A 24,863-nucleotide genomic window follows, 5' to 3' on the forward strand; every position below is an offset into this window, starting at 1 on the left:
GGCGTTCAGTACTGCTACAGCCAGTTTACAACACCTCTATCAGCTACAAGTTTCACCACCTCACCATCCACTCCCCTTTCCACGCTATGTCCAAGCACACAGAACAGAACAGGCCCTGACATTTGCTTCCAGCAAGGCTGCTCGCACCTCTCTGCCACACGGGTACCCCCTGATTCCTTACTGTGAACCTAGAACTGGCTAGGGCCTTCCAGATGTGTCTCAGCAGTGCTGAGCTGAAGGGCATCATCACGTCCCTCAGCCCAGGAGGCCCTTTGCCGCAAGGGTGCGTTCCCTGGATCATGTTCAACTTGCTGTCCCGCATGACCCCCAGGTCCTTTTTTGCAAAGCTGCTTTGCAGGCCAGTCAGTCCCCAGTCTGTACCAATATGTGGGGTTATTTCTCCCCAGGTGCAGAGCTTTGCATTTCCCTTCATTGAGCTTCATGAGGTCCCTCTCTGCTCGCTTCTCCAGTCCATTCAGGTCCTTCTGAGTGACTGCACAACCACCTGGCCTACCAAACACTCCTCCCAGTTCTGTATCACCTACAAGCTTGCTGAGGGTGCGCCCTGTCCCATCATCCAGGTCATATGAAGATGTCGCATTGTACTGGAACCCAGCATCAACCCCTGGGACACACTGCTAGTGACTGGTCTCCATCTGCACTTCCTGCTGCTGAGCACAACTCTTTGAAGTAGTCCCCTGGTAGTTCATCCAGTTTTCAATCTATCTCACTGTCCATTTGTCAAATCTGTATTTCCATCAGTTTGGTGATGAGGATGTTACAAGAGACACTGTCAAAAGCCTTATGGAAGTCAAGGTAAACTGCTCTCCAATCGTTCACTGAGCTAGTAATTTCATCACAGAAGGCAATCAGACAGACACCCATCAACATCACCAGTGCTGACGTGCTGCTAATCCCGACCCATAAACTCTCAACTGACTCCTCATCCACCCAAAAAGCAGAGCTCCGCACATTCCCATGGCGCCCTCACAAAAAAAACCCACAACACCCTGCATCCCTTGCCATCCTAGCCCATCCTTCCTGGAGAGCCCATAACCAGACCCCACAGCACTCCAGCCATGTCAGCTGTCCCACCACATCTCTGTGATCTCAACAAGACTGCAGACATGCAACTGCATGTAGATTTCTCCTGTTTGTGCCCAGTCTTTTCTACAACATATGGCAAACAGAGTCAAAACCAAATAAATAACGTATTAAACTTTGTGCAGAGGGAAACTTCGTATTGGCTATACTTTAATAGCCTGACACCTCATTTCACACTATAACAAAGTACTGACGCTAGAGGGAAAAATCAAAAGTGACAATGGAATAACTACTTGCGGAAAGGAAACCTTTGCATAGATATGGAACGAGGTGCTATGCACAGAAGGGAGATACACAGTTCTGTCACTCCGACACCCAGGTAAGAAAGCCTGTTAGAGGGCGGCTCTGGTGAAGGACAACTCCCACCTCTGCCCACATCGCCCTCCCCACTGTGCTGCAGGGCTCAAACCCAGCAAGCCTTCCTCACCACCCTGCTGCTCCTCTGCCCCACACTCCCTGTTACCTGAGCCACCTATGACCCTGCCCCAAGCCCCATTTCTGCTCTTTCAAATCCTCATGAGACCCTACCATCTGTATTTCCAGCACACCCACAGCTTCTCTTCTCACTGAAAGTAACCTGAAGGAGAATTATTTTACCTTCAGTTGTTCCAAGTACATGTAGTCCTGTAAACAATTACTCGTTCCAAAAACAGATACACTTTGAAAATGATATTCAACATTTCTGAAAACCACGACATTTATAACTCAAACTTTAAAATTTTGGCTAAAATTCTTTGAAGCAAGAGTCACCTTGGTTGATATCTTTTTACAGAGCAAAAACCATCATAGGCTCTTACACTAACTAAATCACCGTTTACATCAGAACTCAAACCAACCCCTGCTCAAACACCTGCTCTAACATATATAAATCTCAGTACCAAGAGGTAACTCTGATGAACACCAACATCATCAAAACAGTACAAAGAAAAAGAAGAACACAAAGGGGAAAATATAAAATTACACATTTTTATAAACCTGCTTAATAGCTTATAGAAACCTTTTCTAACTAAAATGGTTTAACGTTTTAAGGTACTGTATAAAAACATGCTGTAGATATCTACTGAAACGTATTTTATGTGCATTACAGCGTCAACTAGCTACAGGTTACTGGGATATAGGAAGAAGCTTCCACAGAGCGGTGTAATTCCACAGTTGTCTGCTGCAGATTGTCTTGCGCTTTCCTCTGGAGCAATACTGCCGGCCATTGTTGGGAGCAAAACACTTGAGGCTAGTTTCTTCATTCGTAACACTCTTTTGTCGCTAGTGCACCCTCATTTCATATACTTTTATTTGGCTGTTTTCCCTATAACCAACCTCACCTCTGAAATTAAGTCAGCAGAAATTAAAAGATACTCATAAAGAACCACCAAGAGTGAAAATCACAGGATTTTATTGCAGTGAACAACCATGCATGCTGCAGATGCTTAAGGACAAAGAAAGACATTATTACACCAGCTCTTCCCTCCACCTCTATTCTTCCCCCCATCCCAGGTTCCTAAGACTATTACCCAAAGTATTACAAAGAGATGTAAATATTATACAACAGCACTTGAAACTTTGAGAAAAAGTTGACTAATGCCATTTCTGCAGCAGAACCTCTGTCTAAGGAATGCACAGCTGCCAAGCAGATGTATAATTTCAGCATTTTAGATTCCATTATTTCAAGGGTGATTTTTTTTTTTTACTAGATGTTTTCAGATTTTCTATTTCCATCTGTTTTTTGACCTCCCTCAGTTTAGTCCCCTCTTTTCTGTTTTACTTCATTATGCCAAAATAATTTTCTAAATTAGAAACATCTCTACATTTAAAAACTTGTGAATTTGAAGAGAGGTGGGGGAGTGAAGCAGGGCCAGGGGCGGAATAAAAACAGACAGTTCAACAGAGGCTCGGGCTTGAATAAAAACTGTCCTGTCTGGGTCGGGTTTTATTTCGCAGTTCCTGGTTTAACCCAAATTGGCGAGTTTCTAACTGCATTCCTTCCATGAAATTTTAAGAGCAGGAAACTGAAGAATATCAACTATATGGGAATGTTTCTACACTTCACCAGAGCCCTCTGCCCTAACTTCTGAGTAGGACAACGTTCCCCATTTTGATTCTTTAGAGTCAGAGAGTCATATTAAGTTAATTATAGTCGTAATCCTAAAAAAAAAAAAAAAAAATTAACTCACCACGTACCAAAAGAGCTTCACAAAACACGTAAACCAGTATCAGTGGTTGTCAACTTAATCCAGTAAAGAATCAATAAATACAAAAGTATTTTAAAAAAATATTTTAAATGGAATTAGCATTGTTCAAAAAAATTTCAATTCATCTACGCAAAGTAGAAGACTAGGACATACAATACTGTCCGTCTTAAATGTCAGTCCACACTATGAATTTTAAAGAATTATCACTACTAGGATCACTGGTTCAGCTCAGCAAATGTGACAGGCTGGCTGCAAAACCTATTGATTTTTATTTTAATTTCCAGCTCACAATAATAATTTGCCTGGGTGAGGAAGGACACAATCTTCAATCCTAATGAATGGCATACACTTCAGAACACTCCTACAGAAAAATTTCTACAGGATATTTTCACCAAAAAAAGATTAAATGGTTATGAACTAGTAAATATAGAAGACAAAATGAGAAAAATACATCAATACATAAAAACAAAAGAGTGCTTTTTCATTCTGTGAGATGTATTGTTTGCTTCATCTCTGAGAAAGATGACCTTCAAAACAAGTTTTAAAAAAATACTTCAAAGCCATAAAAATAAAATTCCTATTAACATCCTGTATTCACTATCATCCAGGATAATTCTATTTAACATTCAGTACCACTACTGAATTTTTCATTATTTCTAAAATCCCTTCAATAATCTGAACAAAGGTAGTCCATGCTTTGGGTGTTGAGTCTAAGAAGAATGGCTGCACCTCATTAGCTTTCAGGAGCAAAATATTAATTCTCTGCAGAAGTGAAATCTCTGACGACTTTTCTCCTCAAGAAGTCATTTGGGTTCTACCCACTGATTTCCAGTCAAGTTTGGGATCAGGCTTGCACAGAGGGAATCTGATGGCCTATGAACACTTTTAGGCTTTTTTCAAATCAAGAAAAAGTTGTTAATAATTAACGCTATAAAGACAAGAGACTTAAGGAAAACCAAATTTAGACCATTTCAACAGCTGCAGCAATGAAAAGGAAATCGCTTCCATGAACCAGGTCTGTATCCTGGTACACATCTTCTGAGACTTTCTTTGATATTTCTCCGACTTATCTCTGCTACATCTGCTTGTATTTTTATCAGCCAAAACACTTTGACACTGTTCTCTTGAAGATGGTGAACTGAGGGAATACAGACACAAAGAATTGCTAGTTGCTTCCATGTTTTATGTTAATGAAGTTAACTGTAACCACCACATAAAGCAACTATCTGAAGAAACACTGTAAAAAATGGAAGTGATTTCAAATTTTGTAAAAAACACTGCTGCTGTTATAACATAATGCAAACTAAGCTACAGTACTGCAGAGCTGAGGTAGTAATACTGATTTTTTAGTTTTTTTTTCAATGCACAGCCAACTTGCCACATACTAAAATTACATTTAAACCTACTACTGTTTTCCTCTCTATTTTGGGAAATTCTATTTTGGGGAAAAAATGAGTATCAGAGCATTCAGCCACATGCTGCAGGTACGCAACCTATGAACTACTACTGCACAGATTTTTGTCTTATCAGAACCTTTTAGAACACTTAAATAAAGTTCATACCCTTCATGCTACTCAGAATACCTTTCCCCCCAATGAACCCAATGACCAGTGAATTCAATACAGGTATCAGACTCAGCTGATGACTCACAGGAAGAGCTCCATTTGTAACAATAGATGTCACTACAGAAATTATGAGGTGGTAACACCTTAAATAAGGCTTCGCTGTTGCTTCTCCTTTCATCACGTATATACAATCTATGAATATTATCACAATCATGAACTAGAGTATATTTTCCTACCTTAATACTTATTTTCAATTTTATTAACCATATCATCATAAAATGGTAAACCTAACTGACACACACAGAATTCAAATTAAATAGGAAGGCAACTTTAAGACACCCATTTGAAAAGTGTCAAGGAATAAAACTATCTGGACTATAAATCTGAAACAGAATGACCATATTTTTCATACCATCTGTGTACAGCTGAAGCAATAGGGTCATAACCAGAAACTGATGCATCTTATCACTACCACAACATGAATGAAGTTCTCAGTCTTTTCAATACTTCAAATATACTACAACCAAAAATACTTCAGCGTCATAAACCTACTACAATGAATTTCAAAATCTGTATTGAAGATAAATTGAAGATTAGTAGAATAATTGCTTTGTTTTGCTTTTGGGGGAGAGGGAGCATAAACTACACCTAATACGGTCTGTAAACACACCCGGTGAGGTGCTGGGAAGCCAATTCACAACGAAGACCATTCTGGTAAGTTGGCAGCTTGTCCCCTAGTTGACTGCCTGGTCAGCAATGGGCCAACTATTTGTTTCTATCAAACTAAGCCTCTTGAGAATCACATAACCAGAGTACAAAGTACTGGGCAGGTGTTTCTTGACTGAATCCCTCACAAAATAGCTATTCCATGTATCTTCTCAATAAGAGCATTCAGAATGCTGAAATGCTTTCTGTACAATGAAGGCAAATGAGGCGACTAGTTCAACTTTTTGCCCAATTTCAAGCATCGCCTATTCCAGTCTCCATATTATTTTTAAAGGACACATAATATAGCAGATTAAAATTTATGTTTGAATTCAGTTTTACGTATTTTGAAAAATGTTTAAAACTACTTTATGTCTGAGAATAGCAAACCCTCAACAGACTTCACAGCAACTTCTAAGGGATTGCAAGAAAACCAGGCAGAAAGAAATTCCTTGCTTTCCCTTTAAAGCACTAACCATCATGGAAGGCACAGGAGCGACTACAGAGGATTCTGCAGATCTTGTCCAAGAAAGGAAAAAGTGGAGCCACTAAATCAGCAGCAGTGAAAGGAAGAGTTTGCTGTCCGGCCACCAAGCACATGCACTCTCTGCCCCAGGTCCTGCATTTTGGGAATACTAGCAAGTGAAACAAGGCTCTAAGTATGCCATCTGCACCCACATACAACTACTCTCATGTGACATATCGTTTGTATCTCAGATAACTACTGAGTTGCTTCTGTCATTTATTTACAGATGACCATAAGGTAAGTGAAGAAAGTCCCAGGCACTGAAGATATGTCCTCTTTTTACTGAGTAATCAAGAAATAGCAGACACTTTCTCAGATATCCACATCGAAGGGACAGATCTTCAACTGATGCTTGACATGAGCAAGGGAGAAACACACATTTGTAACACACTGCTATGTACTGTCTGGTCTCATTCAGCCATCTATGCTTTTCAGCAATTTACCAAAGAAATTACTGCAGCTCCCTGTGTCAGACCTTATCTACTCTTGGAAAGAGATACTGTCCTCATCAGAAAAGTTACCAGTCACAACAACAAACAAAAAAAAGAAAAGGAGGGGAGTTTGTTTTTCTCTGGTTTGTTTGCTTTTAAGGGCTTTGGAGAAGGTGCGTTTGTTTCTCTTGGAGAGCCTGGCTATACCAAAATAAGCGCAAGCACTAATACCTGGTCTTTGATCCCTTCTGTGAAGGGGATGTACTCAGATCCTCCTATCTACACATTTGCGCCCTGCTATGCCTTGGAAAGCTCTAGAGTTCTTAGTTACACTGACTGATCCACAATTTAAGAGAGATTCCATTAATTCAGAGTTATTTAATACCACTATTTTCAAAACACTTTTGTCTTTTAAAATATAAGTATAGCTTGCACCGATATCGCATTATAAAACCACAATTTAATGAATATTTGGCAAGTCCTTCCCTACATTTTTTTTTTCAATATTCCATAGCCACAGAATCTATATACTGCTTCTTGGAGAACAAATAAAACATTATCATAATTCCTAATTTTAAACTAAGAAAAAACTAAAGATAACAAATAACTTTTTCTTTTTTAAAAAAAAAAATTAATTTATCCATCAATTGCTTGCCTTTCAGGCACTTAGGTAGTGCCTTTCAGGACTCTAAGAAGTAGAAAAAGCTATCTATTCCTTCTTCAAAATCCTTTTCCCTTTGCAATGCAATACTCCATGACATTTCATAAAAGAGTAATGCTCATCTATGGAAAACACATGTCCATTCTGAAAGAAGTTAGCACGCTTACTGCACATCTGAACAAGCACCACATTCAATCCCAAATGTGATCAAAATTTTGTTAGCCCTGACTTGAAGTAGTTCAATACACCAACTAGTATAAAGTTAATTAGTTTGGTCACATCACTTACACTTTAGATCCTCAATTCCTGAATGCTGGTATCCAGAAAAAGTATATATATATATATACACACACACACATATATATACACATATGTATATGTGTACACATATATATATGTATCTATCTCATTTACACGCTCTACCACATTCAGTACTTTTAATTCTCATAACAAAGCACACAATTCTCACTGCGAGAACCTTGCCGAGCAGTATCAAAAACATTGGGATTTGGGTCCAGTACACTGACTTTAAGAAACTGTACGTACTAGCTACATATTGTTTCAGTAAACATATATTTGATTGGTGAATTCCAAGTAACATGCTGTTTCACACTTACAATACACTAACAGCTTTCTTCTCCAATTCGAACCAGGGATGGACCAGATAACATCCAGACGTCCCTTTCAAACCTAAGTTACTTCAAAACTAAAAAAAAATAATAATAATTAAAAAATCCGATCCAGCCACATATATTCATTGTCCCTGGAACAGAGCGGCCAATGGCACATACTTAGGACTGGCAGCTGAATTTTGCAGCTGTGCGAGGAGATTCTCCACAAAATTTCCGACTAGAACTCAAACCCTACCAGGTTGTATGTCTCTCTAAAATATATATACAATATAGACACACATAACAAACGAAACGTGGTGAATAACCTACAAAAAAGTTACAAGAGGAATAGAAGTATAAGAACAAAGGACAAATACATTGCCAGCATGAATTTTATCCAGCTACAAATGCCACAACATGGGGTATTTTTGGCTATGGACTTGATAAAGTATTTGAATATAAATTGCTCTCATGTAACTTTTTCATTCCATAACTAGGTTCTACTACAAATTAGGCAACTTTTTCAAACGCGTCTTCCTCGTCTACAAAAGGAGCTTCTCTATTCCTACATATAACAGGCCTGAACAATTCCTAGGACACTAACTGGATAAAAGAACTCAAAAATAATTACCTGTCCACAGAGAACAAAAAACCATAAATTAGAACCACAATCAATTTACACTGGGAAGAATCATCATCCAACCTTCGACACAAAGTGACAGACGACTGCTGAATGGAAATACCACAACTTATTCCCTGCTGCTGAATTCACTCTTAATTTTATACCCCCCAAAAAAATTAAAAAAAAAAAATAAAATCAGAGAGTGGTTGATTGAAGGTGGTAAACAGCCATTCACGTTTTTAAACACTCTTCAATAGGTTTTGTAATCAGTTACGAAAACATCGTACTTAATCGGTACTCAACAGTGCAATCTTCTGCTGCTGAGGTAGGTGCGATCATTTGGGTTTATTGTTCCTTCAGACAGAGTTTTTCCTCCACGAGCAAAGGCCGGGGAAACCGGCGCACAGACAGCTTTGTTTAAAGCTCGCACAAAAGGAAGGCGAAGCACCTTATCCCTCGCACCCTTCCCACCACGGGCGCTGCCGCTCGCTCCGGCTGGGGCTGCTGGGCACCGAGCCCGGCATTACAACACCAGGGGCGCAGACGCGGGGGGAGGATGGGAGTGAAGGAGGGAACGCACGGCGAGAAGGCGCCGCGGGCTGCCAGGCGGCCCGGCCCCGCCAGCGCCGTGCCGGCGGCCCCCCGGCCCACGCAGGAAACCGCCGGCCCCGCCGAGCCCCTGCGCCGGCGCGGCGGCCGCCCGGCCTCTCCTGGGCCGCGGCCCGACCCCCGCCGGCCGCCCCGGGCCGGGTCGGGGAGCGACGGGGCAGCGCCCCCAGCGCCGCGGAGGCCGGGCGGTGGGCGCTCCCCGGCCCCCGGAGGAGAAAGGCCGGGGCGGGAGAACCGCCGAGCAGACGGGGAAGCCGCAGCGGCTGTCCGCGCTCGACGACGCTGCCCGGGGGCCGAGCCGCGGAGAGCGAGCGCGGGGGCGGGCGGGTACGCAGACCCTGCCCGGGGAGGGACACCCCGACGACGGGGAGCGACAGCGCCGTGGAGCGCCCCGCGCCCCCCGGCCGGGCTAAGGAGGGGTGCGGCGGCACTGCCCGGGGCGCCCCGACGCTCCTCAGCCGCACGCACGCAGGCACGGACAGGGCCTCCGCGGCGCTGCGCGGCGCCGCACTCACCGGCGGTGGGGGCTCCTCATCCTCCGCGGCGGGAGGGAAGGCGAAGGGGGCCCGCTCCCCGCCGCGCTCCGCAGGCCGTTCCCGGGGCCCCCGACGGCTCCGGTGAGACGGGGGCGAAGGCGGGTGCGTGTCGGGCGGGCGGGGGCGGGGGGGGGGGGGAGGAGAAGGACGACAAGGGCGGGACGGCGCGGCCCGGCCTCGGCGCAGGCTCGGTCCCGGCAGGCGCTCCCGGCGCGGCGCGGCCCGTCCCTGCGGCGCGCGGGCGGGGCGGGGCGGGAACGAGCCGGATTCCAATCACTGCAGCCGAGGGCTGCGGGGGCGCGCGCGCGGCCGTTGCGGGGGGCGGGGGGGGGAGCGCGCGGACGGCCGTTGGGGGCGCTGAGGAGGGCCGTTGGCGCTGAGGAGGGCCGTTGGGGCAGGAGCGGGCGCCCCTCAGAGCGGCCGGGCGGGAGACGCGGCCCAGGCTCCCCCCTCTCTTCTCTCTCCCGGCGGCGCCCGCCCGCCTCCTCCGCCTTTCCATCAACACGTGCCGTGGGCGGGAGGGCTGGCGGGGCACCCCGGGAAAAAAAGTTGGCCGGGAGGAACTAGCCGGGCCTGCTTTTCCTCCCCCGTAGTCCCTCCTCGGGCGGGAGCGCAGGCCGCAGCCAGCCGTCGCCTGAGCGAGCTTGTCGCTAGGCTCCTTGCCCCGCTCGGGCACCCTCCCCCAGCCCCGGAACCGAGACGTTATCTTACCCTGCCGCCGAGAAGGGCTTTCCCAGTGAAGAGGGTGGGGGACCTCCTCTAGGAAAGGCCAGGAAGGCGTGAGGGCAAAAAGTGGCCAAGTCGGTATTATGGAGACGCTGCTGGCCAAGAAGAGGGAGCGAGATGTGAGAAGCTACGGCTGGATATGGCAGCAGATTTGGGAAGCTCCATCCAGATGCTGGTGCAGTTGGCGCCATGGAAAATGGACAAGCTGCCAGGATTCACAGAATAGGTGGGGTGGAGGATTACCATAGCAGCTTTGATGTGAATTAAAATGGGGCCTGTGCGTGAGCTGGGGTGGGCGACAAGCAAGCGGTGGTGGCAGCAGCACAGGGAAAAATGACGGCCTGAAACAGGCCTTTTAGCTGTGTGAAAAGTAGTTCCAGAAAGGTGGATGTTGCAGTGCCGTATGAGGGATAGAGTTCCATTGCAAATGACAGAATTGTTTGTTTGCCTTTTTGCATTTCCTGTATCTCTAAATAAATAAGCTCAGTTAGTTAGATTGGAATACATTATAATTTCTGCAGTGAGCTTCTTTGCACACTGATAAGGTTGCTGAAGGCCATGATTTGCATTGCATTTCCAGGCTCCTCATCATTAGGCAAAATTAGCAAAGTAATAATTTGTCTGTCTGTCTTCAAGTGAGGTCTCCCAGCAGTAGTGCAGATGGAGCTTTAATGACAGTATGTCATATGACGAGAAGACTGCACAGTTCCCACCTGGGCTGCTGGTTTTGGTCCTTCACTCAACAAAGTGGCAGCAGTTGCACTGCTGATGTGGTCTTGCCTTTCACTTGTCCTGTCACTTGGTTATTCTGTGTCAAGAACTTTGTACACAAAACCAACTACGGGCGGAAATGAAGATCATTTGGATCATACAAACTTACTCAGTTTCCCATTGCTGCAGACCAAAACGCCCTTTAGGCCTTCAGGACACATCAGCAATTGCTAGTGTCAAGATGCCTGCCCAGATAAACTGTTTCTAGAGAATAACCAACTGGGAAGCAATCTCGCTTATCAGTGCCAAATAGCCACATGTGCATATATTGTGGGAAACTCAGGCTTGCTTATTTTGTTGACCTCTCCGCAGTCTAGCTCCATTTTTGTGTGCTAGTATCAGATAGGACTTGTAAATGTTATGTACTGCACTCCAGAGTGATCACCTCTGAATATAAGGTGGGAGTGCTGGCTCTGCGATATTGTTCACATGCATGATACTCACGGATCATTAGGCAAGTGCTTAGCTTGCATACTATCCTATATGACAAAACAAAAGTGCAAGTATAATTTCAAACCTGTCAACTTTACAGAATCCTTTAAAATGTAGGCAGCTAAAGGCACACCTAGTAAGTGTAGCTGGCCAGATACTGCAGTCATAGTCATTTAAAAACACAGGTCTTGTCTTACTAGACTTTTAGAAAGATTTTTTCCGATGACCATCATCCAGAAAAATCTGTCAGCATCCAAAACAAAGACAGCCTGCAAGAAAGACAAAATCACAGCTTTCATGCCAAGCAATACAGAACTTGTATGCTTATGTTTATAATTTCAAAGGAAAATATGAGTCTGCTGTTCTTCCACTCTGTCTACTATCAGATTATAGCAACAGAATAGACACTCAATATGGAAGAAGAATGCAACATGCCTGTGTGTGCTCCCAACCAGAACCAAAGCTGTTAGAGCTAGTATCTCTCTAAGTAATAATCTGCGTGGTAATACAGTCCTGTGCTTTTCAGATGTTGGATATTGATTTAAATCCAGTATGCATGAATTTAGCAAAAGCCCCTAGCCTTGAAATTTATTTGATCCCTTGTGTGAAATGGACTAACTATTTTCATCCAATTCCTGGTGAGTAAATTTGCACACTGCAGAAATTGCCATCTCAGCTGGTACTTCAGGCACTGAAGATACCACAAGTGATAGTCCCTCTCGGGTCGGAAATAACGTTGCTGAGGATGAAGTCTGTATTGCCATGGCCATTATGCCCATTCTCCGCATAAATGAACACTGTATAAATCCTCGTCTTAATCACAGAATAAAGTCAGTAAAAGTAAACCACATTATAATAATAGGGCTGCAGGAGACAGAACTGAATCTTGCTCTAAAATGATGGATCGTAACAACCTTAAGAAGTATTTAGATGTGATGGATGAAACATCACATGGAAGGTACTGGTGTCTTTCAAAACAGTGCAGTACTTACAATATGTTTTCGATTTCATACAGGTATAAACTGTCATTTTTGAAACATACAGATTTACAACAAAAGTATGACAACAATGTGAGTAACTAAAATTCCTTATTTACAATCATACAGCGATCTGTGTTTGAGAAGGGAATTGTTGATCAATCCTGACATGTGAGGTGTTCAACCTGATGCTGTAAGAGTTTTCTTTATGCGCCACCTGAAGAACCCGATTGTATTTCCCCAGTTGAAAGTAACTGTGGAAATTTAACCTGAGATTTTTGTCAAGTAAACCACGAAGAATCAAACCTGATTTGTTTTGCTTTGTTTACCTTACGGGATAGGTATAGATAGATACCTACTTAAACCAGAAGATGAACACTTTGAGTGATAGGGATTCCGAGAGAAGGTTACAGTGAGCAAGTTTTCAGTAACAGACATCTCACCTGGTGAAGATTTTAGGAATCTGCAAAAACTTGGACACATCAGGTTTTGGTAACATGGAGTATTTATTTTGTTAATTGAGCGACATTCAAAGACACTGTAGTCTGAAAATCTGAAAATAAACATATGTTCATTCAACATTTGGCCAGGATGGGATGTAGAAGCCTAACATGAAATATGGAAGAAGCAGTTCAAGACTGACTGTCACGATGAAGAGAGCTTTATTTAAAAAAATAATTAAGTCATGAACTGGATAGTCTTCCAGCTGCTTTCTTTGTCATTTCCTCTCCAGGAATTTCTTATTAGTTCTTGGAATCACTTGGGAACTGCAAATCTTAAATATCAAAAGATCTTTAAGAACAAAGAGGTATATATAGGGAGAAGGTCATCCATGTGATAGGACTTTATCTTTGTAGATCCTTCTTTCCTCAGTCTCTGGAATTCATATGTCTTAAATCTGTGGTACAAATATATTTTTGAAAACTGTTTGCAATTAGATGAGTGCTTCTCTGTTACTGTTACCAAAATAAATATTCCATGTTACATATTAAAAGAATATTGCCCTTCAGCCAGGGACACGATTTTTTCACTTAAAATGACATGAATTTGGCTTTGTCTTTTTTCAGAATTATTTTACTTCAAAGCACATTCTTTTGATTATAAATTTATTCAGCTCTCTGTTACTTAGAAATGTCATGGGTTTTATTAAATGTTTTAAATGTAAGCATAATTAATTCAATAAGACAGAATCAAATCTGTGAAGAGAGGTGTTTTTTTAAAATTTCTGCTAGTGAAGCACTGATAGTAAAAAGGCAAAAGTATTCATCAGCACTGTAAGCCCTGGCCAACCTTCGCTCCAACATGCGTGATGTGGAACTGAGCACAGTGCAGCAGTGGAGAGCACTGTGGAGATACTCCAAAGAATAAACAGCTCAATGTGCAGAGTGCAGGCACAAGGAAACAGGAAACTCTTCCCGCAGCTTAAGTACTTGGTGTATTTCAGGGTTACTTCTGGGCTTCTGCAGACCTGATTCTTCTTTAGCCTTGTGCAGGTGGGCAGAGAGGAAGGAGAACACAATGGCTGTACCTGTCATGCGCCTTAGGCAGCTGCTGCAGGATGTGAACTGATTCCTTATTGAGCTGTGTAGTATGGAGCTCAATTGCATCTTGCAAAGGGCTGTAGCAATCAGAGCACTTTGCTTGATGTTACAAGTGCTCTAGGAGACATTTTGCCAGTCAAGAACCAAACTTTCTGTTGCTTTTCCTGTTTTTTCTTCCTAATTGAGGTGTATGTTTCTGTTTTTATGGATTCCCAGGTATAAAAACCATATTGCAGTCTTTTCAGCAGGCCATAATAAACCCTGAGACAACTCTCCGTATAAATACAAAGAAACATTTCAAATTATTTTGGGTTTTTTTAAAGCCAATGTTGGGTAGTAAGAACATTACAAGTCTTACACAGAAAAAGAAAACATTTGGAGGCTCAGCAGAGGCTTCAGCTGGGTGCTTCACTCACATTAGCTGTTTGGAGAATTAGTAATATGTTTTCCCCTAGATGCATGCAATTAAAATCTTGAAAGTCTTAGTTTCCTCTGAGAAGATTAAGTATTTAGACTCTAGTGCTGATTTTAAATTTATATTCGGAATTAGCTATCAGTCTGCAATGCTGAATGATCTACAAGGAAGTTTTAATTATTAGCTTCTCTCTGAGAATGGGTATATCTAAGATACGTTTGTGTGCCTCCACCTTTTATTATGAGGTATTTGTTAGTTTCTTTTACAAGTTCACATAATCCTTAGATCCAAAACCACATTGTATTAACATTTCTCCTCCTTATGCTGAGGCTTTATCCCCTCAAGCTTTTGTAACAAAAAATTCACTTCTTGATAATGATACTTTTCAGCAACAGAAACTGAACCAATGCTGAAAGACGAAATGTTTTTTAAACCTGCTGTTAAACAAGGAGAATTCTTTTCAATACAGAAAATTTCTGTCTTGGTGTGTATAACAGCTTTGTCTTCAAGAGGCGTGGATTCAAGTGGATGTGTTTCTGGCAGCTATAGCGGGTAGTGTAGAGATTTACAAAGATGGACATTTATGAGACTGAAAATGCTATGTTCTTCCAAGCCTCTTAGAATGAAACAGATCTGAATCCTGTACAAAACAAATTAACCAAATAATTTCAACTAATTGATCCTTATTTTTTTTCTCAGTCTCAACATATCTTTAACCATGAATGCATTGCTGTTAAATAAGAATAAAGGCAGCAAAATACTCTCATTCTCCTCTTTTTTCACGTTCTAGAAAAACCAAAATAATGTAGGTTACTAAGTTAATTATAAGAAAAGCATACGCTTGTATTTCAGTCACAGCAGTCAGCTAATACGTCTGAAAATATGTAATGAAGTTAAAGGCATAGCAATAAAACTTTTCTCCTGTAGTGTGTGAGATACTTGAATATGTACTAGAACTGAAACTTGAACAAATTAAAGAAACACACACAACTAAAAGCAAATCCTGACAAATAGTCTATAACTTCCTTTGCTTCCAATGAGAAACTGGCCTGTGTCTGCAAATCTCCGATTTTGGCAGCTTTACCTAATTCAGTTTAAACTCCCACTGGCATCAGCAAAAAATTACCTGATTAGGGATGCAGGATTGGATCTAAGATAATAGCATATTAAAATTCCACTGTAAATTCAAAAGCTACTAATGGAAATTAAATCCCTAAAATATAAAATGTTCAAAGTAGTTGAACAGTTTTCAGTGTACATACTCAAAATGCTAAACAATAGTAGCTATTGCATGTGTGACCATCAGGAAACACAGCTGTGCTTCTTTGTGTTACAATTAATTACTTCCGTTGTATATAAAATTGAAAGTATTGGTACTCTGGGGCGGAAAAAGGATATCCTGATACACTGCTCCTGTTTCCTTATGGAGGCCTATTACTGGATGTTTCGCCATTAATTCAGTTACAATGAATTATCCTGCAATGAATAAAGGAAGGGTAGATTGGGTGGTTAATTGCTATGCTAAAAGCGACTTTTTCTTTGCATTTTTACTCTCCTATGCATTTATCTCATTTTACTCCTTTCACATGTGCCCTCTTTGATAGCAATTGTTCACTTTTAAGCAGTTGCACTTAATAATGAAAGTCTAAAATAAACATTTACTTAACTATCCTTTGACTTAAAGGTTGTTGTAATAATTTTTTTGTGTGTTACGAGATCAGAGAAAGCAGAAAACTTTGTCACTGTCCTTTAAAGGAATGAGTAATATCTTCTCAGCATAAGTATTTGTGGACGGGCTCTCTGAAGCTGGCACACGGAGATGTAATTCATACCTTTCCGTGCCAGTGAATTTCCCTAAGCTGGAGGGGGATGAGGATTCTTACAAAGAGTTAGGGAGGAGTAGTAGCAACTGAGCATTTCTCTGTTACGCATTCTTAATTTTTTTTGGTGAGAATCGCATAGGAGCAAAAACTGTTTGGGGTTCTACTAAATAGTGCAAATCTGGACCTTAAGGATATACACTGCCCCCAGATTTTAATATCTACTTTTTAGTAACACTCCCTCTTTCTTTTCAGAGAATGTCTGAACAGAGAGCATCTTCTGTGACTGCTCAGGAAATCAATGAAGTCTCCAACAACCACTAGCCACGTAAGTCTATAAAAGTTGGATAATATGTTATGTATTTGCTACTAAGAATTTAATCTCTTGGGATGCTCCTAAAAGTCCGTGGTTCTGTGCATAGGTGTAATTAACACCACCAGGCTGTTTCCAGTCCATTATAGGATGGGTAACACAAAGGTGAGTGAGAGACATGGGGGAAATGTGGAATACTTCAATGTGAGCACAAATAAATTCTGCCAAATGAACTGAAATCTTTGCAAGTTTGAATTCAGTCTAGTTGGTGTCACAACAAAGTAACAGAAGAATGGCAACTCAGAAAAGCTGCCATTCCAGAAACTGGTTTACATAATACAGATGGCCAACAGTCCCCATCCACATAAAATACAGCTCTATTATTCTTTTGCTGCAGCAGCTGGCACTGGGAATACAGTCTTAAAGGATAAGCATGCTCTGTCATTATTTCGTAACAACACAGTTTAGATTCAGGTATGTTAAATTTGATGAGATAGCTAGAACCTGAATCTCTCTGGCTAGCACTATCACATTGCTTGCAAGGATTTTTTGGCCAGAAGTATGTGCAGTGTAGCATAGATGCTGTGTGGCATATATGCGGTAAAGCAGAAACTTCCAATTAGTGTCATATATATTGTGTATCCACAATAAATCTCAGTAAATCTGGTATTTCCAGGATGCAGTAGGCTGACTGAATACACTCAGACTAGCAGCACAGCACATTATATTACTTTCTGCCCCACATTGTTGCACAGCTTACAGGCATGTGTAACAGTAACTCTGGTCAGGCTTCCACATGTGCAGAAATCATAGGGAAATTTATGATGTCCTCAGAATCAATACAGGGAAAAATTTCCAGGAAAAAAGAGAAAATGGGTCAGGGAGCATACAGGCCTAGCAGCGACATGGGGTACTGCAAAAGAGCATTTGGTTGTGAAAGAATATATTTGGTCTTTGTTTATAATGCATAAATAAAATTTTTATTCCTGAATTCATATTATTTATATGAAGCCAGATTTTGAAATGTGTGCCCTTCCTTCTGCTTCCACATCTCCTATGCTATCAGAAGTCTAGAGATGTTACCTCATAAAGCACAAATACCAAACCGATAACAAAAACTTGGTCTCTACATGCAGTCAGTTTAATGCATTATTATTATGCTATGTATAGTAAAGGGACTATATTACAACAATTTAGGCTCAAATACTGCAGGTATGATACACATCCACTTAAAGGAAATCAGAGCCTTAGTACTGAGTGTTTTAATCCATATACATGTTCCATACATGCATATAGGAATGCCTGCATTCATCAAGATTTCTTTAAATCAAACTAAACCTTGATCCCAACATTATTTTCCAGTCTACGTATGATTAGATCTTAAAATAATTAAAATCCTATAAATTATTCTTTTGTTCTGAAATGAGATCCTTAATTATGGCTATAGATAGTTATTAAGCTTCCCGAAAATCCAAAACATCCTCTTTAATGCACAAGAAGAATAAAACATTCTAGAAGAACGGCAAGTTTCCTAGCTTTTTTGGAGCAAGCAGCATTCATTCCACAAGCACTGGAAGGGCCATCACCTTTATTCAATTCAAAGTTGTATTTTTATCTATATCTTCTAATTAAAAGAAAAATAAATCATTAATTCAGTATCAGAAAGGCCTCAACTTTTTCTCAGTAACACTACACATAGTAAAACTAAGTGGAAGCAGAAGAATTTCCATAACATCTTCATCATAAATGAAAATAATCTGAATTCTGAAGTTGTAAAATTAGAAAATACTTTTGTAGTGGAAGCAGATTTATTAATGATACTTTATGCATACTAATTTATTATTCTCTAGCAGTTAAAATGTGGTAACTTTTAAAGAAAAAAACATGTTTTGTTCAAAAGTTTAGCTTTGTTAAAAAAAAAAATCATTCTGCTTGTCCTTATTGCACAGAAGTCTTGTGACTCAGTCTGACAGTCCTTATTAGTACAACACACATTTGTTACTGTTTTCTTTTGATGTAATCTTCCTACGAGGAGGAGGAACTGTATTTTTAACAGCTATCTAAGGGCATGTTTTATAGGCATACAGCACAGAATTTGTGCCTGAATATAATCTGAATCTCACCCGTAACTCTCTGATTTGGCTGTGAGAACAAAGCATTTCATTGTGTATTCAATAATGGTTTCAGCAATCTTATTCACACATTCCTTCCTTTCTTAATCAACAGAAACTGGCTGAATTTAAGATTCAGGATTGGGGAGGGGGGGAACAATGCCAAAGCTTATAGTTTTGAAATCACTGTTTTCTTCAGAGCAAATCATAATCTCTCTTCTAGTAAGAATCCCTTAATGCAGCACTTGTCAAGCTATTTTGCACCATGTCCTTTTCTAATGAACTTTGCTCTGTTCATTTTTTGCACCCTATTAGCTGGCACAGTGCTATGCTTGTGCCTCTGCTGTTTCCACTCCCAACAGCTGAACTCTCCAGGGATCACAGTGCACAGTTTAGGAACCACTGTCTTGTGCAAAGGTTAAAGGTTAGAACGGACAGTCTGAAAAATGGCAATTTTGAACTGACAGATAATTTCTTATATTCTATTCATTCTTTTGAATTGTGTTTTCCCTTATTGCACATCGTAAACAGAAATTAGGGCTGTAAAATAAAATCAAAGTGCACAAAGTTGTGATTCCTGATGCTGTACTTTGTAATGCCATCTAAAGCCAAGTCTGTCCATTTATCTTAACTTCTTAATTAGGTTTAATATAATTAGTTGTATCTTTAAAAATCCTGCATTCCTGAGGGGTGTGGATTAGGAATGCACAATATGGCTGTTTTCATAAGCCACATTGTTATATGAAGATATCCTTTCATTTGGAAATATTTCTTGGCACTAGAGCTCAATGAGGACGTATAAAATGTTTTTAATATTATTTAAAGTCACTTCTGCTAAGAAATGGAAGAACACCCACCTGAACTTACGCAATCAAACTTTGTTCTCAGATGCATTGATGTAACCGAAGACAGAATTTAACCATTCCTTAGAAAGTTACTATAAACAGTATTTGTTGACACAATAAGGTCTGTGACTATACAAGTCTTGCTAAGTTACAACATGTACTGTTAGTACACTATGTCTTTTAAGCATACTAACATTTGTTTGTTTAAAACAGCGTTATTTGGTTAATAAAACATTCAAGATTGATATACAATAAAGTTGAAACCAATGCCTTTAATTTTTATTTTCAGGTCTGAAGTAGAGAGTACAAGCTTGTGTATGCTTTCTTATCAGTATTACATGGCTGAAAGCTGTCAGCTGTTCACATGCCGTATTAATAAATATGCCCAAATCGTAAAGCATTAACTGTATTTGCATAGTGCTTTTATTACTGAACTGTTTTACTCATGTTGGCACAGATAATCCATGCAAGGTAGTTACTCACACCGCATAAACCACACTACATTCTGTTTCTGAAATAACTAGGAACTTAGGAAAAAATATATATCTAAAAGCAAGAGCACTTGTGGCATCAAGTCAACATGTCAATATATTATAAAACCTAGACTTCTAATATGACCACTGCAGGCAAGAAATCACTCAGTTTCAAATTCTGATGTTTATAAATACTAAACAAATTAATATTTGCTGCCAGGAGACGAATATTGCAAACAAACATTAGCGTGCCCAGCATTAGACACTAATGAGTGTGTTCAGTGCTGTGGACATTCACATTATTAAACATAAATACAAATAATCTTTAACAAAACATTTCACCCAGAGTACTGACCACTGAAGGACCAAAGCAAAATATTTTTCATTGTTTTGAATTGATTTTAGAAATGTGTAATGCGCAAATCCAATATAGTAAAAACTAACTTCTAAATAAAGAAGTCATAAGAGTGATTTTTTTCCAGATAATAAAAGCAGTTTTCTTTGGAAACATTTACCCTGTTCTGCCAAAAGAACGGAAAAAGAGAAAAAACAATAAGATCATTTTTGAAACCTTTGAAAAGTTATTGAATAATTAGATATTGAAGTTATTAATTAGATAAAAGACTAGTCTTTTTATTTGATCATTCAGAGGTACAGTATCTTTGTTTTATTATGTAAAACCCTGTGTTAATTAGAATGAAAAGAAATATTTAGAGGAATTTAGGACTTGTCCCGGGCATCTATTACAAGACATAAAACATAAACAAGTACACATTATTCATCTTGCATATTTTCGTACAGCATTTATGCTCAGTGATAGTTGAAAGGCCCTATTCTGAATTATACATATATATCTATGCATCTTTCCCCCTTCCATATCACAAAAGTGACATGTGGCAGAAGAGTATCAGCAGTTATGTGGTATTCTACCCCTGTGAAAAGTAAAATACTACATTATTATTATTCACAAATTTCTGGTTCAGATATGTGCAAAAATTATATCTTAATATAGATATCAAGGGCGGGTAAGTGGATTCCCTATTTTTGGACCACATTACGAAGCAGCACAAGTCAAAACAGGAAATTTATTACATTAAAATCCTTAGGGTATCTCTGTTCTTCATTCAGAGATATCACTGTACCTCATATAGTGATATGTAAACTAGCTTTAATCTCACTTGCTCAGACACCATCTGGAGTCAGGGCATGTGTTACAGTGCATGTTATCTGTCCAAGGAAATTTTCAAGACTCTCTCAAGTTAGCACGGCTCCCACTGAAGTCTGTGCTGCTGCATTTTCACTGTTGCCACTCCACAAGCTAGCTCAGCTACGCTTAACATACATTCCATTCACCTTTCTGCAGTACTGACTTCAAATTTACTAGATTGGATCCTATATACCCCTTGCTCACGCCTTCTATTCATACTCAGATTATCTCTCTGGACTATTGTGAACTACTTGTACCCTCATTTCTTGCTTCAAGCCCTTTCCCTGACTGTAGTGAATCATCCTGGCTATTCCTGCCTCTGCCCCACCCCAACTATCTAACAACTTAGTGAAACTGGCCTTACCTAGCTATTACCTCTCCTCCAACACCAGCTTCAGTGAGGGCTTCCCATCTCCTCAATGCCTCATCTTTTCACACTCAACCGGAGGCCCTCAGAGCCCCTACGTTTGGCTGCCACAGTTGCTCTCCTCTGACTCAGGCCTCCCTTCCCCTGCCCACACAATCCCTGTCCACCCCAGGAACTCGCTGGCTGACCTGGGCCACTTCAGCTGGCAGTCTGGGCTCCCCTGTGAACGTGAAGAGATAGCCCCAGCTGTGCTGTCCGCCACCATCTCCTCACAGACTGTACCCCTGCCTAAGCTGCAGCCTTCCATCTCTGGCCATCTAAAACGCTTTATCTTACATGCTGCCAGGGAGCTTTTAGGGACATTGAGGGGAAAGGTGGAGAGTGAGACACACACATACACACATGCAGAGTAGAGGTGAAAGACCTCATGAAATTCTTCTCAAGCATCACAAGCCCTAGCAATTTGTGTCCTCCCAAGGAGTGACTCCCTGTTTTGATGTTGATGGTAACAGACCAGTCCCAGTCGGTGGGTAGCACAGAAATCTGCCTAAAGAATATCTTCAATGCAGTCAGTGTATAATACATTGATATGAATTCTCTTAAATAAAAGAGAATAATAAACATCATTTTGTTGATGACATTCAAAAATTAAAAGGAAATCTAGAATTGTCTGTTATAAAAAGGTATTTAATTAAGTCAAATATTAGTGAAAAAATATTTAGCTTCCATGATTACAATTTATTCCTCTTGAGAATATGATGAGCCAGATCTTTGGATTTTGTAATCAATGGAACCGTATTCACACCAGCCCAGCACCGACTGAAAGCAGAAAATTTGGTTGCTATAGGGAAAAAAAAGGCTTTGCATATAATGTACTAGTGTTTTAAAATAATTCATGCATACAAAAGGCTGACCCTGTAGCACCCAGATCAGATGACTGCTAAGATCAGTGAGAACTAAGATACCCACTGAATAAATACAGGTCATACATGTCAAAACTGCCACAGGCAGTTCAGGTTGTTATTTTTGTCCAAGATGGGGACTGCCTGCAGCTAATTTTTACTCCTCCCCCAAATTTTGGATGGTTTGTAATCCCTGAAAAGACACACCAATTTTCTTACAATGGGCATAACCCATAGGATGGAAATGGCTGACAATGCTATGTAATTTCTTGTTACCTAAAACGTAAGGTAAAATAGGGTGCAGATGGCACCAGAATGTGGCCCACAGAATGCATCCTCAGCCTCAGAAACACTAATTCAAAACTGTCAGTACTGCAAGCTGTCAACACGCGCATCATAATTCTCACTTAAACAAATTAATAAAACTTGAATAGTGATCAGACTTTCCATTTTAGCTCTATTTTCTATCAGACAGAACTGCTGTCACCAATACAAAAGTCACTGATATTTAAAATTAAAAATCCAAAAGTATTATCAGTAATACAAGTATTGCTTTTTTTGAAAGAAAAACCAAAAAAACCCAACAAAACCAAAAACCAAACCCAACGTTTTATAAATAACTGTTTGAACAACTTGAAAGTTGTTCTTAAAATATTAAAAAAGATGACTGTACGGTTATCCTAATTGTCGGAGCCTAACAACTGTTTTACAATGGCAAATACTACTGCAATGCAGATGTGTTGCATTTAAACTAACAAAAGTAATAATGAATATGTGCCTGTGGTGTGCCTGCCTTATGAATATTTAAATCAATGTTAATTTACTATAGATTCAAAAAAAATATGCTCTTTTCCTAACTATGTGGGATAAAGCAGGGAGCTTTTGCAAGCTATGTCCCACTTCCTAGCTGTGCTAGATGGATGTGTGTCTTCTGAGTTCATCAATGTGAAGATCCAGATGTAGATTCCTACCTCCCACTGATATCAATGGGAATTAGAAACCAAAGTGCTTTGAGTATTTTTTTTCCACACGAGGAAAGGAAAACCAGTTTCGAATTAAAAGCTGGCCTTTCCAGCCAGCAATATTCCATTCAATGTAAGAGCAATTTGGAGAAAGCCAGTTGTCCTTTTCCATTATGATTTGAAAGTGAACTAATCTACTGTGCACATATAAACCAAGTGTACTAGCAAGGTTGACCCAATGTACTTTTCTCAATCTTAGTGGGCTATGGAAGGCATTACTCCATTTCCACTTTATTTTCAAACTAAGTACAGATTATCTCCTAGGCTTCCCAGCTACATATGGATTCAAGGCAGACTTCTTATTTGGAAAGAATCTAAAATATTTGATGCTATGAAGTAGCACCACAACATAATGGAATAGCACTCACTTTTCATAGAGGAAATCCTAATCTATTTATTTCCCTTTGAAAGCTATGGCCTTTGGTTCTACAGATTATTGTACATGTGGCACTTACTCATTCTTGTTATGAAAGAAAATGACTTATTACAAAAAGGACTTTTCCAGTTGTTCTTAAACACTAGTGTGTGGTCTAAGCAGTAAAACTGCTGTGGATAGTTCATTTAAAACTGTATTTGCACATTACTTTTTATATTACAGTTTTTAGTTAATGTCAATATTTTCCCCAACTGTTGCTCTAAAAATGGACTAGTTCATTTTGTTTTGACTGTTCATTCAGTAGGTTTTTGTATGAACTTTGCAAAAGCACGTTCTGCATTTACGAAAGAGGTTAAAGTTAAACTTCAGAAATATCAATTTTCTAGCGTTTACCAAGAGAAATGCTAGCCATGTTTATCAACTTTATAATTGCCCAGTTAGTCATCTGCTTTTCTCCAGCATTACAGACTGTCAGCTCTTCTTTTAAATATTGATGGCATGGGCATGCTTCTTGCACAGTGGCTTATCCTTCTTGGAGTAGAATGGCTGACCTTCCAAATTCACATGGCATACCTAGGATTAATAATAAATACAATCAGGAATCATAAAAAAAAAAAGAGAGAGAGAAAGACGTGATTATCAATTTCAACTGTACTTATCTTCTGCCCACACGTTTCTTTGGCAGAAGTGCATCTGATTTCCTGGATCAAAGTGCATTTCCTACTCCATGTTGAGGTTAGGCTCTGGTTTACATCAGGTCTCCTCTAATTCACTAGTTCTAGTTTCTATTAAAATGAAGTCTGGGTACATGATCCCCATGGCAGCTTCCGCATGTCCCAGCAGTGCTTGTGTAGACCATCAAAGGATAGTGGCACACTCAAGTACATGCAGCTAGCTCAGACTTTTAAGACCTAGCTTCTGATCCTGTAACGTATGATTTTTATAGAAGTTCTGCTTTAGGTGCTCTGGTCCCAGGGTACCATTAGATACTCATTCCTCTTATTACTTT

At 40.3% G+C, this 24,863-nt stretch overlaps 2 protein-coding genes and 1 long non-coding RNA gene across 8 annotated transcripts in view; 1 reads left to right on the plus strand and 2 right to left on the minus strand.

Annotated features, from left to right (window-relative positions):
• Positions 1-9,675, minus strand: part of BMPR1A (bone morphogenetic protein receptor type 1A) — an 84,649-nt gene extending 74,974 nt beyond the window's left edge. Inside the window, exon 1 of one of the 2 annotated variants that reach the window (XM_063339158.1) lies at positions 9,536-9,675. The gene's annotated coding sequence lies outside the window, so the exon portion shown is untranslated. The remainder of the gene's footprint in view (positions 1-9,535) is intronic. The other variant, XM_063339159.1, reaches the window with a different exon arrangement.
• Positions 9,544-24,863, plus strand: part of LOC134517553 (uncharacterized) — a 52,524-nt gene continuing 37,204 nt past the window's right edge. Inside the window, exons 1-3 of the long non-coding RNA XR_010071664.1 lie at positions 9,544-9,637; positions 12,501-12,555; positions 16,494-16,566. This is a non-coding gene — a long non-coding RNA (uncharacterized LOC134517553). The remainder of the gene's footprint in view (positions 9,638-12,500; positions 12,556-16,493; positions 16,567-24,863) is intronic.
• The window catches only part of LDB3 (LIM domain binding 3), a 123,223-nt gene continuing 118,124 nt past the window's right edge, over positions 19,765-24,863 (minus strand). For all 5 annotated transcript variants that reach the window (XM_063339154.1, XM_063339155.1, XM_063339152.1 and 2 more), the window contains one exon: positions 19,765-24,427. In XM_063339154.1, the coding sequence (XP_063195224.1) occupies positions 24,338-24,427 (90 nt within the window). In that variant the 3' untranslated portion in view covers positions 19,765-24,337. The remainder of the gene's footprint in view (positions 24,428-24,863) is intronic.

This window comes from Chroicocephalus ridibundus, chromosome 6 (genome assembly GCF_963924245.1).
Source record: "Chroicocephalus ridibundus chromosome 6, bChrRid1.1, whole genome shotgun sequence".
In the NCBI taxonomy this organism is placed as follows: domain Eukaryota; kingdom Metazoa; phylum Chordata; class Aves; order Charadriiformes; family Laridae; genus Chroicocephalus; species Chroicocephalus ridibundus.